The sequence below is a fragment of the Danio rerio genome, chromosome 16, assembly GCF_049306965.1.
Source record: "Danio rerio strain Tuebingen ecotype United States chromosome 16, GRCz12tu, whole genome shotgun sequence".
Taxonomy (NCBI): domain Eukaryota; kingdom Metazoa; phylum Chordata; class Actinopteri; order Cypriniformes; family Danionidae; genus Danio; species Danio rerio.
The window spans coordinates 50,954,103-50,968,037 of NC_133191.1; the positions used below are offsets into that span (position 1 = coordinate 50,954,103).

The window sequence follows — 13,935 nt, forward strand, 5'->3', positions numbered from 1 at the left end:
ACCAAAGTACCTGGGGGAAACCCATGCGAGGACAGGGAGAACATGTAAACTCCACACTGAAACACCAACTGGCCTAGCCGGGACTCAAACCAGCGATGTTCATGCTGCGAGGCAACAGTGCTAGCCACTGAGTCACCATGCCGCCCTGTCCTGGACTAATCTAGAAAAGAGGGGGAGGAGTAGGGATGGATGGGGGGGATACTTGAAGGTGAAGATGCAGGGGCGTTGCTAGGGTCGAAAGGGATAAGGGGCTTAGCCTAAAAGACCCCCCCCCCCCCCCAAAAAAAAAAAAAAAAACAGTTTCATAAGTTGATCTACTCTAATCTTAATAATAGGATTAAAGATGGTTTAATGATAAATAAAGGGTTTTTGAGTTGACAGTCTATAGCAATAAATTGTGAAGCTTTGTGACTTGTAACACCAAAAAGGAAAAATTTTTTATAAATTACCCACTTCTTATTTACTATTCTGTTATGAGCCATATCATGCCCCTTGAGCCTCCTATCTCCTCTCCTGATTTGTAGTTTCTGTTTGTTTTTTGAAAATAAAAATTTCTGCATGTCTTCAAATCTGAAAATATGATTTATTTGATAGACCAGTTGTTATCCAATGTGATACAAAGCTACACACATGTTTGATTATGAGTGATTAACTGAGGTGTAGTGTTGTCAAGATACTGGAGTTTCTAAATTCAATACCTTGCAAAATATTGATATTCAATGGGCTTTTTTAAAAACAATTGTATCAAAAATAATTTAAAAAAATTAAGATTTAAATGCTAGAAATGTGTTTACTTCAAATTTCTTTAGAGGGAGATTTTTAGTTTTCCTCAAAATAAGGTGATGTGGGCATTGTAGCACTTTGAATGCATGTAATGCCTGTTTTATTCACACTTGAGCAGAAATTCCATATTTGCCTCACAAAGTTGTGGAATATTCCAGGAAAACCGAAATATTATGGATGAAGGAATCCAGCTATTGCTGGAGTTGAATGAAAATAAGATCTGAATAAACATAAAAAAGGCTTAAACTGATCATTTACACGACTGTGACAATAAATGTAGATGAAGTCAGAATTATTTGCCCCCCTTTTACATTTTTTTTCCTATTTTAAATATTTTCAAAATGATGTTTAACAGAGCAAGGACATTTTCACAGTATGTCTGATAATATTTTTTCTTCTGGAGAAAGTCTTATTTGTTTTATTTAGGCTAGAATAAAAGCAGTTTTACATTTTTTTTAAACCATTTAAGGGTCAAAATAATTAGCCCCTTTAAGCTATATTTTTTTTCTGATAGTCAGCATAAAAAACTATCGTTATACAATGACTTGCCAAATAACCCTAACCTGCCTTTAAATGTCACTTTAAGCTGTATAGTAGTTTCTTTAAAAATGTCTAGTCAAGTATTACTTACTGTCATCATGACAAAGAGAAAATAAATCAGTTATTAGAGATGAGCTATTAAATGTTTAGAAATGTGTTAAAAAATAAACAGGAGGGCCCGGAGGCATTAGGTATTTTCATAAGAAAGTCGATTTATAATCCGCTGCTAACTGACATAGCATGTTACTGTAGAATATAGCCATAAAATAGTATGCTAGATACATGAACTCACTGTGATTTAACTATTACAGAAACAGATGTGACTGGCTATATCATATCTAGAAAGCAAGTACAATTTACATTTTTCTGACTAATTCGCATGTATTTACATTAATCTGCAGCACATTTTATTGATTACCTACAGTTATGTTATTTCACCAAAACTACACACAATTCCTGCTGTAAAAACAAATATTAAGCTTCATCTGCAACTTAGCTAGAACTATTCAGTTTTGCGAAACAGTTGTATTATTACCTCATCAGCTTCAGCTGCTCAAAATAATGAATGATGTGCAGTGGCGGAATATTTTTAAACCATGTGACAACAGAGCCACTCCCTTCTGCTGGTAGAAACAAATACCCGACACAAACGCTGCTTTAGGTAGAATACGCGTGATATACACGTGTTAATTGTCAGAACTTTGATAACAAAATAAATGTTTTACAACCTATTTTTATTTAAGTGCAACATATTCCAAAAGATCAGGGGCTTTTGACAATACATCAGGGGCTTAAGCCCCCAAAGCCCCCCCCTCGCAACGCCCCTGGACTAAAGTAGGGAATTCTGGTTATTTATGTGCATTTGGATTCGCCTGATTGGTGAATCATATGATAGCTAGCTGTGGTCAATCATAAGCACGTGATCCTCTAAAAATAAGTTCATAAATAAACTTAATTTAAAGTAGTTATGTTTGTGGCTGTTTTTGCCCCACTGATTTCCATCCTAACGACATTTTTTTGGATTGCAAAGCCATGACACCACATATTCATGCATTCTTGATTGTTGGTGGTTTTCCCTGTTGGAAAGAGGTAAATTTTGTCATTTTTACTTTTATCATCAGTTGGCACCATTAACCCTTTATAAACAGCAGGCCTCACACAATACTCCATATAAAAGCCAGACACCAAGCTTTTTTTTTTTGCACTGTAACTGATGAAAAATTACAAATTACTTCAGCCAACAGGGAAAACCACCAACAATCAACTGGCTTTGCTAACAAAAATGTCATTATAATGTGAGTCAATGGGGTAAAAACAGCCACCAACTTAACAAAAGGGTAGTCAATTGCCCACAGTGTATTGCTGAGTTTTCGAAAAAAATTCCAAAGCATTTTCCCAAAATACTCAAAATAATAATAATAATAATCGAAAAATAATAACCAAAGAAAGATTTGGCACCAAAAATCATTCCATTTGCTGAATCACGGAAAGTTGTGGTCAAATTAAGACTCCAGATCACTCCAGAGTGGATGAAAACATCCCCAACAGCACACAAGGGTTAAATAACTAATCACTCGTTACAATGCAGGAAAACTCTAGACTTAGGTCAATCTGGATCTGGTCCAAATTTTTTGGCAAACTACAATACATTAAATATCACAGATTCTGACTATGAACTCACCACCATTGTACTTAGACTTTACTAATACACTTGCGGTTTCACTTAAAATAAGGATGCAAATTATGTTCTGGAATTTAGTGATATTTGCAAATGAAAGCAAAGTCACTAAGGCTCAACTTTTCAAAAAGTCTAACCGTAAGCATAAATTAGTCAACTAATCAATTTTGGCATTTAATTCCACACTCATACTGTAATAAATATTATTGATGATAAAAATGTATGCAGTGGACTACACTGCCTGTTCTTGCATACTCTGCATAACGGTCGATCACTATAATGACAGATTTGTTGTTGTTGCTAAGACGAAAGCAAAAGCTTAATCCACTTATTAACTTTACGTCATGACTCATGCTGAATCAGAAATGGGCAGGGATTTCAAATGCAAGGATTGGATAATCAAGGGAAAGACCTGACAAATATGAAGGTTAATTTTAATCATAATCCAATCCTTATTTTAATATTTCAAAACGTCATTGCTTAATAGTCTACTTATATTACACTAATAGTGTACTTTAAAAAGAGGCCTTTAAAATAGTAAGAGTACATCAACACAACAAAACGAATTTTTTCTTAATTTTTCTTTATGACATTACCCAATAATATAATATAATATAATATAATATAATATAATATAATATAATATAATATAATATAATATAATATAATATAATATAATATAATATAATATAATATAATAAATATAATAAAATATAATAAAATATAATGTTATATAATATAATATAATATAATAAAATATAATATAATATAATATAATATAATATAATATAATATAATATAATATAATAAATATAATATAATATAATAAATATAATATAATATAATATAATATAATATAATATAATATAATATAATATAATATAATATAATATAATATAATAAATATAATATAATATAATCAAAACTTATTGTGTTTTACTACGGCAAAAGAAAAAGAAAATATTATATTTTCTTTTAGTTTAATCAAAAAAAGAAATAAAAAAAACAAGACCCAAATGACTGAAACTTAAACTACTAAATCCTTAAACAATAACAAATAAATAAATCCTCCACAAATTATTTTTTACAAATCTATATTTATTCAACAATTAAAAAATGAGATTTGAATACCCAGCTTTCTCTAAAACGTCTTTAATTTTGAAATAATTTTTAATTCATGCATTAAAATCGATTATTGCAAATCCGCAAAAATCCCTTAGAATGTTGTAATTTGTGTGCCAGACCAGTAGTTGGCAATGTCACTTTGTGAAGAAACAGCTGCACCCACAAAGTCCTGTCATTCACTGCTGTTTTCACTGTTAAGAACTCGTTAATGCCTGTACACTCAAAACTTAAAAGTCTGTGAAGAGCTTTGAAATGTGCTTTTTTTATTTGATTTGTTCAAATGAAACATGAAAGCAGGGCATTATGAAAGAGGCAGGACATGTCAGATATACTACACTCTCAGAAATAAAGGTATGCGAGTTGTCACTGAGGTGTACGGTACCTTTTCAAAAGGTACAAATTTGTACCTAAAAGGTCCATATTTATATTCCAAGGTACATATTAGTACCTAAAAAGTACAAAAGTGTTTATCTTAAAAAATTTTAGGCACTAATATATACTTTTAAGGGTATATGGACCCTTTAAGTACAAATGTGTACCTTTCGAAAAGGTATCACCCCAGCGACAACTCTAACCTTTTATTTCTGAGGGTGTAGAGAGCATTTGAAAGGTCCGAAGATTTGATGAGAAACTGAAGTATAAAGTGAATTGAACACAAAGCATTGATCCATTTAGGAGAAAGACAAACTGCAAGCTTTGGATGTTCATAACTTCTAAATGCTAATTTTGCCACTGTTTTTTGCGCACTAGCTTATAGACATCCTTAAGACTAACATACAGATACTGACATCTAAAAAAACTGTATTTTAATTTCATGAGGAGTTTAATACATATGCAGTTGAAGTCAGAAATATTCTCCCTCTTGTTAAATTTTAATTCTTGTATTTTTTCCCCAAGGTTCTGTTTAACAGAGAGGTTTTTTTGTCAGCACATATCTAAACATAATAGTTTTAATAACCCATTTAATAACTGATTTATTTTATCTTTTAATAATATTAATAGTATATATAATAATATTAATAATATTTACAAGATATTTTTCAAGATACCTAGTTCCGCTTAAAGTGACATTTAAAGGCTTAACTATGTTACTTAGGCAGTTAAGGTAATTAGTCAAATCATTGTACAATAATGGTTTGTTCTGTATACTATCGAAAACAAATATTGCTTAAGGGGCTAATAATTTTGACCTTAAATGTTTTTTTAAAACAAAAAAAAATGGTTTTATTCTAGCCGAAATAAAACAAATAAGACTTATAGGGAATTAAGGAATTATTTAAAAAAGAGAAATATTCATAGGAGGGTGAATAATTCTGACTTCAACTGTATATGATGCTACTATTTTTCACGAAGTTTTCATTTTTATATATTCTACAATAATCTTAATGTTTTCAGACAAAAACATTAATGCTATTTTAAAGCTATCAGGACATCTCTGCTCAACAATTAGCATTTTTGAGGTATCATGTCGCACTTAGTTCTGAACCCAAATCCAGTTTACTATGACTATTACCTACAGTTGAAGTCAGAATTATTTGCCCCCTTTTTGAAATTTTCCCAGTATGTCTGATAATATTTTTTCTTCTGGGCAAAGTCTTATTTGATTTATTTCGGTTAGAATAAAAGCAGTTTTCATTTTTAATGAACCATTTTGAGGACAATATTATTAGCCCCTTTAAGCAATTTTTTTCGATAGTCTACAGAACAAACCACTTATACAATAACTTGCCTAATTACCCTAACCTGCCTAGTTAACCTAATTACCCTAGTTAAGCCTTTAAATGTCACTTTGAGCTGTATTAAAGTGTTTTGAAAAATATTTAGACAAATATTATTTACTGTCATCATGGCAAAGATAAAATAAATAAATCAGTTATTAGAAATAAGTTATTAAAACTATTATGATTAGAAATGTGTTGAAAAAAATCTTCTCCCTGTTAAACAGAAATTGGTAAAATAAATAAATAAATAAATCAGGGGGGCTTCAACTGTATATGCGTATTACTAATCAATTTATGCCTCAAGTAGAGCTCTGCATAAAAGTATGGATCCTAAATCTGCACCAACACACATGCAGAGCAGTGTTTGCTGTTAATCATCAATGTGGATCAAGGGTTACACCCACCGCTGTGTTACGGCGAGTTCACATCACTGTTTATGAGCACTACTCATTTGCATAGTGCGAGATCTAACAGTGACATGAAAATTCACAACGCTAACGTCAGACCCTCTGTAATGCACAACAGCTCATTACTGTTCCTCTACAGACGAGTCATTGCATGCCAGCGTGTCCCAGCGACCGCTTCAGCACAAAAGAACTGGGTTTGTCCGGCTGCCATGTCGAAAACAAGAGAGTCTTTCTCTGTCATGTAAAGCAGTGTGACGGAAATGACCTAGAAGAATCGTGCCCCCAAGAGCTATTTTCACACACATTTCCATAGCAAGCTTTGCTTCCTAAAGTATTTGAATGACTGCTACTTACTAATTGGCATTTTTCAATTTAATAAATTTAACACTACGAGGCATGAAGTCCACTGCTGTTTGGCTTAGTTTCAATGAATTTATTATGCGTTTAAGTAAAAGGTCATTTTTGTTTTATTCTGTAAGCTGCTAATCTCCGTTCTTCCAATTTTAAAATAAAAATTTTGTCATTTGAAACATTTTTAATGCATAACATTTCAAAAAGATCATATATTTTCAGATGGGTATATATTAAATTTTGGACAACACTATACCAATGCTTTAACATAAGTTAAGGAATCAATATTTGGTGGATTAACCATGATTTTTAAAAAATGCATTGTATATAAAAAATGCTACATATGCTCACGAAAACATAGGCCTATGTACATTTCTGGATATCATGAATAACATGGCCAGAGGTAAGGCTGCATGTCGTTTTTTAAATGAATGCTACAGGGCGGTATGATGCTGTTCCTTTTCACGCTTACCATCTGATCACTTACCTCTGTATGGACGACTTTTCCACTGTTACCAGATTGTCCAGTGGCTCGCCGCATATGTAGGTGGAGTGGTGATGTGGATCGGAGTTGACTGCCATGACGGGGTTCAAGTCCGGCAAAGAACTGTTCGAACGAAAGAAAGAAAAACTGAAGAAAGAAAGAGCAGGTAAGACAAAAACAAATGCGAAAAATAAAATAAACAAGTAAAAAACGGGGTGAGAATATGGTGAAATCTGAAAAGGGATTTTCTTTTTCTGGATTGCTTATTAAAACACTATTGGTTGGGTTTAGGAAAGTGGGTGGGCGTGGGTCACTTGGTGCTTTTGAAAACACTATCGGTTGGGTTTAGGGAAGGAGGACAGTGGGTCAGTCAATTGGTCAGTCTGTCAATAGCAACATCTTGTGGATTTACACAGGAAGAGCAGGAGTGAATGGCACTCACAAGAGAAATTTGGGATCTGAAAAACTGTACACAGCGGCCTCTGGTGGATTTGCAAAAACAAAAACTGCAATTCTTGACTCTTAAGTTCAAATGTAAATCATAATCAGTGTTGGGGAAAGTTACTTTTGAAAGTAATGCATTACAATGTTGAGTTACTCTAAAAAAGTAACTAGCAGCGATACTTAGTAACTTTTGATGGAAAGTAATGCGATGCGCTACTTTTGAGTTACTTTTGCCTTACTTTGTATGACTTGGCTAAGGCCTGATCCCTTTCAGAACTTACTTTCTTTCTTTAGAGAAGTTCCGCAATTAACAACACACTGTATAATTTACACCTTTATTTACATAAAAAAACATCAAAAATAATATTTTAGGATAATGTTATCTGAGAACTTCCTGACCAAGAGCTATGCATGCTGTATATACAGATTATTGAAAGTTCAAAGCCATGTGTTTGCTATGTTTGTACTATTTGTCTGAAGTAAAATCACTGTCCATAGAGAAAATCCCCTTTTCCTTTCCTTCGATTCAAAATAATGAACACTTTCTCTCATTGACCTTTACTGAATAAAACAAATACAGTATTACAATTTTACTCCAATCCACACCCAATAAATACCATTAATCCAGAAAAAACAATAATTACCAAGTTTTTTTCCATATTTCTAATTTTAAGATTTTCTGTAACATTTCTAAAAAAAAAATATCAAAATAATTGGTCACACTTTACAATAAGGTTCATTAGTTAATGTTAATTAATGCATTTACTAACATGAACAAACAATGAACAATACATCTACTACATGTTAGTTAACGTTAGTTAATGAAAATACAGTAGTTCATTGTTAGTTCATGTTAACTCACGGTGCATTAACTAATGTTAACAAGCATGAGTTTGGATGTTAATAATGCATTAGTAAATGTTCAATTATGATTAATAAATGCTGTACAAGTGTTGTTCATCATTAGTTCATGTTAGTAAATGCATTATCTATTGAACCTTTTTTTAAAGTGTTACCAAATAATTTGATCAATAGTTCCTGCAAAAACTATTACAACTTAAAATAAGTTTTCTATTTCACAATATTACCATATTGTCTCATATAAAAGCCACTGTAAAAATCCGTACCCATAACAACCCATGCAGAAAGCTAAAGCATACAGGATGTTTATACAGTAATATAACCTTTTAACTGCCAGGTTTTATTGTAAAAAAAAATAATAATAAAAAATGAAAGCATTTTAAATGAAAATCTGAAATATACTATGGCATAATTTAATAAATGAAGATGATTTAGTAATCAAAAATGTTTCATTTTGATTTTGGTTTTAAATAAATTGGCCTTACACTTCATATTTTCAGAATTTTCAAAAAATATGTAATAATTACGGTACTTGTATCATAAGCCGACATATCAACCATTTAGTAGAGGTTGACATTTTAGAAGTGATGGGATGTGTTGAAAAAAAATGCATTGAGTGTGCTTACTAGCGACCTTAGGAAAAAAGCAGTTAAAGGGCAAAGCATTTCTGGCTCTCTACCATTACATACTGCTCAAAAAAAGACAGTAAAAATTATTACAACTTCAAATAAGTTTTCTATTTTGCCATATTACCGTATCGTCTCATATAGAAGCCACTGTGAATGTCTGTACCCATCACAACCCGTGCAGAAACCCAAAGCATGCAGGACGTTTTATACATGAAGGACGCTACTAAGCATTTTTGGCTCTCCAACACTACTTACTGCTCAAAAAAGACAGTAAAAAAATAATTACAACTTAAAATAAGTTTTCTATTTTACTATATTACCATATCATCTCATATGGAAGCCACTGTGAAAGTCTGTACCCATAACAACCCATGCAGAAACCCAAAGCATGGAGGATGTTTTATATGGGAAGAACACTACTAAGTAATTCTGGCTCTCCACCACCACATACTGCTCAAAAAAAGACTATAAAAAGATTATTACAACATAAAATATGTTTTCTAATTTACCATATTACCGTAGAGTCTCATATAGAAGCCACTGTGAATGTCTGTAACCCTGACAACCAGTTCAGAAAGCCAAAGCATGCAGGATGTTTTATACGGGAAACACGCTACTAAGCGTTTCAGTCTCTCCACCACTACATGCTGCTATATTTCAGAAAGCAGGAATGTTTAGAGGATGAAGTCTGTCTGTGTCCCTCATCTCCTTAGTGGGCTCGAGGAATGCTGGCAGGGGATGGAGTTAATCTGAAGGGGGAGTGCCGCAGGGGAGAGAGAGCCTATATATACATGTGGACCCTGGGAGGCTGGTGCTTTAAGGCACAGTTGGACTCTACTGGAACACAACTAGAGAAACACCTCTGTTCATTTGACCAGACTAACGGTGAGTCTCATTTTCTTTGTGGTCTATTTGCCTCAATTTTTTTTCTATCCTTTCTGCTTCATTCATCTTATTTTAGATATTATTTGAACATCCTAAAAAACCTAAGCGAGATATAGATAAGAAGGTGGAAAATTATGTAAATAAATATAAATGACTAAATAGCATAGTGATCTAGGGATTTACTAGCGACTAGTTAGAATCTTTGTGGGAATCATTTTAATGAGGATGCCAGTCAATATTGACTTAAGCACAACATCCTGCCGTATTATGAACATATTATACTGGATGTTGCTCTTAAGTCAATATGCAAGTGCCACGAAGCACTAAGCACCATTTGGATAGAAATAAGGGATGTGGCTCTGAATTCGAACAGTTCCTCTTTTTTAGACTCAGTTGGTTCCTTTCCTTTTTTTCCACTCACAGTCAAATGATCAAACACAGTCTGAACGTATTTTCCCTTTCATTATTTCCTTATGAAGCCCTTTTCTTTCTCAAATCGAACGCAAGCTGGAGTTTTAATTTCAAAGCCGTCTTAGTTATTCTCACAAAGGAGGACTTGAAACAATCAGCATCATTGTTTTGTTCTGTAAGTATTGTTTTGCTCTCATTCCATTCACATCTGTCTGCTCTTTTATTTAAAAGATGTATATTTGAGTCGTCCTTGAGTCCTACATGCTTTTCATACATAGTAATAGTCTATTAATCTGCTAAAGCATTATGTGAGACAGTTATGCATTTGATCTTTGTAAATTGTTGTTCGAATGTCAAGTTTAGCCTTGTATTTTTATAATACATGGACAAATCTGAGTCATGAATATGGTTTCACCGCAGGACAAGTGTATTGGTTTCAGATTTTCTCAGATCTGGGTGTGCCTTTTTTCTGTATATTGAGTCTTGGGAAATTAGATACGAGTGTGAGATCATCTCCCCTGTGTACATGGAAGTGGCCAGAAATGCCCTGAAACAGCTAAAGCTGTCATATATATATTCTCCCAGCAAACCTCTCCTGAAAACATCTGTTTTGTTATACATCTGGGGATTTAATGTTGAATTATTGCCCTAAGAAGAAGAAGAAGGAGTGAACAATTTCCCAATCCCTCTCTGTTTATAATAATAACAACAATAAAGTGTGCTGAACACTAAAAACTTTTAGCGCATTTGACTTTAATTCTCATAGTAGACACCTGATCTCACGGATCTGCCTTTATTGTTGTATGATTTGCCAAGACTTAGCTGGCGGGCTGTAAGGTGGAACAGGACATGCCCGAACAAGACCTGAAATTTTTCTTTTTTCTTTTTAAAAAAAAAAACGTCTGGAGCCAATGGAAAACATGTATAAATATACAATCACTCTGGTATTTCTGCTCTGTGGTCAGGCTGTCCGATTAATCTCAGGTTACTGTTAAGGTCCCATCAATGAGCAAACAAATATGACCCTTAGAAAAGGCTGCATCGATTTTAGTATTGATTTTCATGTTGTGGCTTCCACTTTATGATATATATGCCTTGATCTGTTACAGATAAGGATTAGACGGCCTCTCTGCTTTGAACTAGAATGAATCGGGTGGAAGAATGGGTTTTGGAGAACAAGGACAAGATCGAAAAAGGAGTGGAAATCATGGGGCAAGGCTGCGAGGTTTTAGCAGCCACTGTTGGACAGTTTCACCCCATCCTTGAAGCGGTGTTTATGACTTCCGCGGAGCTTCTGGGGAACCCAGAAGGCAAAGAGGCCAAGTTCCTCGCAGAACAATTTGAAAAGATCAACCAAAAACTGGAAGGGATTCAAGACGAAATCGAACAAATTGCTTTGGAGTTGCAGAGGACATCCATGAACAAGCAGAATATTGACCGTGAGGCTAAGATTATGAGCCAGTATGAGAAGTTTCAAGACTTTGTCAATGCCAAACCCAAGTTCAAGGAGAAGAAGAAGGAGAAGTTCATAACCCAATACGAGAACACTGGTGGTGAAATAAACATTGATTCCTTGTACAATGCTGTAACTGGTGAAAACATCTCTGGGGATGCCATGCTGGACACAGTGGTGACCACGGACGAAAGGAGCAGGAAGCCAGTAGAGGAGTTCTGTGCCAGGCTAAAGAAGCTATTCGTCATGGGAATTATAGCAGTTATGGGTCACGCCGCCCTTAAGGAGGGAGCGGTAGGCGAGGCCATGGTGAAAAAATGGCAGGATCGCATGGAAGACGTTGAAAAGCGAATGAAAGCGGCGGTGGATGACTGCATTGAGAATTTCCCCTTGCAGGCCAAGACCGATGTTGAGCGGCAACTGTTGGAGCGACAAGCCAACGTCAACCCAGAGTTCACCGGATTTATACTGGATATCCTCGAGAAGAAATATTACTGGGTTTCCTGGTCAGTTCGGGTCTTCAACCACAGCGGTATATTCTTCTGGAATTGGCTAGCTGGCAAGAAGTACCACGGAAGCGGTGGAGGTGGCAACTTTTTTGACCTCCTGACCCCAAACAACGTCAGAATCGTGGTGTCTTTCAGCGCTGACCCGAAACCGATTAACAAGAGCGAGATTGTAGATCAGATAGAGATGCAGAAGCTGAAGGGCAACATGCAGTCTGTGGCTCAGACGCTGTGGAAGACTCTTCCCAACACTGTGGTCCATGCTATCAGCTGCTATAAGAAAGTAGAAGAGAAAAACAACTTCCAGCCGGAGTGTTTCTACTTCGCGAGGCACAAGAAGGCATACCTGTGCATTCACTCTGAATAGATGTGCCAAACTTTGATATCAGTCTCCTACATATTTCTGGTTTAGAACATTTGATTGTATTAAACAGGTCAAGCATTATCGATAAAACAAATGATGACTGAATTGTTATTGCGCACATACTACGAGAAAGTATGCTACTGCTGGTTTACTTTATTTTCGCATGTCAATGCTTAAATGGAACATAAACACAAATATATGTCTGTGACCAAATATAAAAGTGTATTTCAGATCAAATTGGTGTATTTTCTAGTTTAGAAGAGAAAGTAGTTCCTCGAAAACTACAGGCTCATGGGGCTTTCTTGTTAGTTGTGTTGTTTAGTGTTGTTTACAATCAAAAAGCATATTGTTTAAAATGTTAGATTCTTTTTCTTGTAATGGTATTTCTAAATGAAATATAATGAGTGCTCTAGCTATATATTGTCTGTGATTTAAGAATCCTGTCAATTTCAATGCTTATGATGGTATGTAATCACAAATAAAAAAAACTATGGTCTAGACATTTGTTTCAAGGTATCAACAGCCACGTTTTGTTTTTACCTCTAAAACAGCTTGGGAGATAAGACTCAAATAAACCTAGATAAATCAAATATATGCAAAATAATTTTGGATTTGTTTCACCTAAGTCCAGATGATAAACAAAACAACATGAAATAATTTTTGCTTTTGCATTTCCCCACTCTTGGTTGTTTAAGGGTTAAGCTAATGGACCTTATTCAAGAAAGACATTGAATTAGGTTCATATTTAATTTCGTTAATGGGATAGTTCACCTAAAAAAACTTAATTTACTCACTATTTACTCACTTTCAATTGGTTTTAAAACATTTATGAGTTTCTTTGTTCTGTTGAACACAAAATATGCTTTGAAGAAAGCTGAAAACCTGTAACTATTGACTTCTATAGTCAGAAAAACAAATACTATGCAAGTCAATGGTTACATGTTTTCAGCGTTCTTCAAAATATCTTCTTTTGTGTTTAAGACAGGTTTGAAACAAGTGAAGGCAGAGTAAATGATGACAGAAGTTTTATTTTTGTGTAAACTATCCCTTAATGCATAGAGGTTAACATAAGGAACTGAATATGAATATAAAATTGTTTCCTTGCATAATGTTTGATAATAAAGAAAAAACTTAAGTAATTATTTTAAAATAGCAACAATTTTCGTAGAAACTACTGTGGTTATAAAGTATTTAGGTGTCTCAAACAAACAAAAAGTATACCATGGTGCACTTTAAACGAAAATATTAGATTACTCTATTATATTTCGGTGTAAAATATGTATCAATGGTCGA

General features: G+C 34.0%; 1 protein-coding gene and 1 long non-coding RNA gene across 3 annotated transcripts in view; one reads left to right on the forward strand and one right to left on the reverse strand.

Annotated features, from left to right (window-relative positions):
* Nucleotides 1-13,935, reverse strand: part of LOC141378319 (uncharacterized) — a 29,791-nt gene that overhangs the window by 14,962 nt on the left and 894 nt on the right. The window contains exon 2 of the long non-coding RNA XR_012392531.1: nt 7,093-7,212. This is a non-coding gene — a long non-coding RNA (uncharacterized lncRNA). The remainder of the gene's footprint in view (nt 1-7,092; nt 7,213-13,935) is intronic.
* Nucleotides 9,837-13,142, forward strand: rpz5 (rapunzel 5). Of its 2 annotated transcripts, XM_021466571.2 has the most exons (3): nt 9,837-9,908; nt 10,388-10,494; nt 11,429-13,142. In XM_021466571.2, the coding sequence occupies exon 3, from the start codon at nt 11,464-11,466 to the stop codon at nt 12,643-12,645; it is 1,182 nt and encodes a 393-aa protein (XP_021322246.1). In that variant the 5' UTR covers nt 9,837-9,908; nt 10,388-10,494; nt 11,429-11,463; the 3' UTR covers nt 12,646-13,142.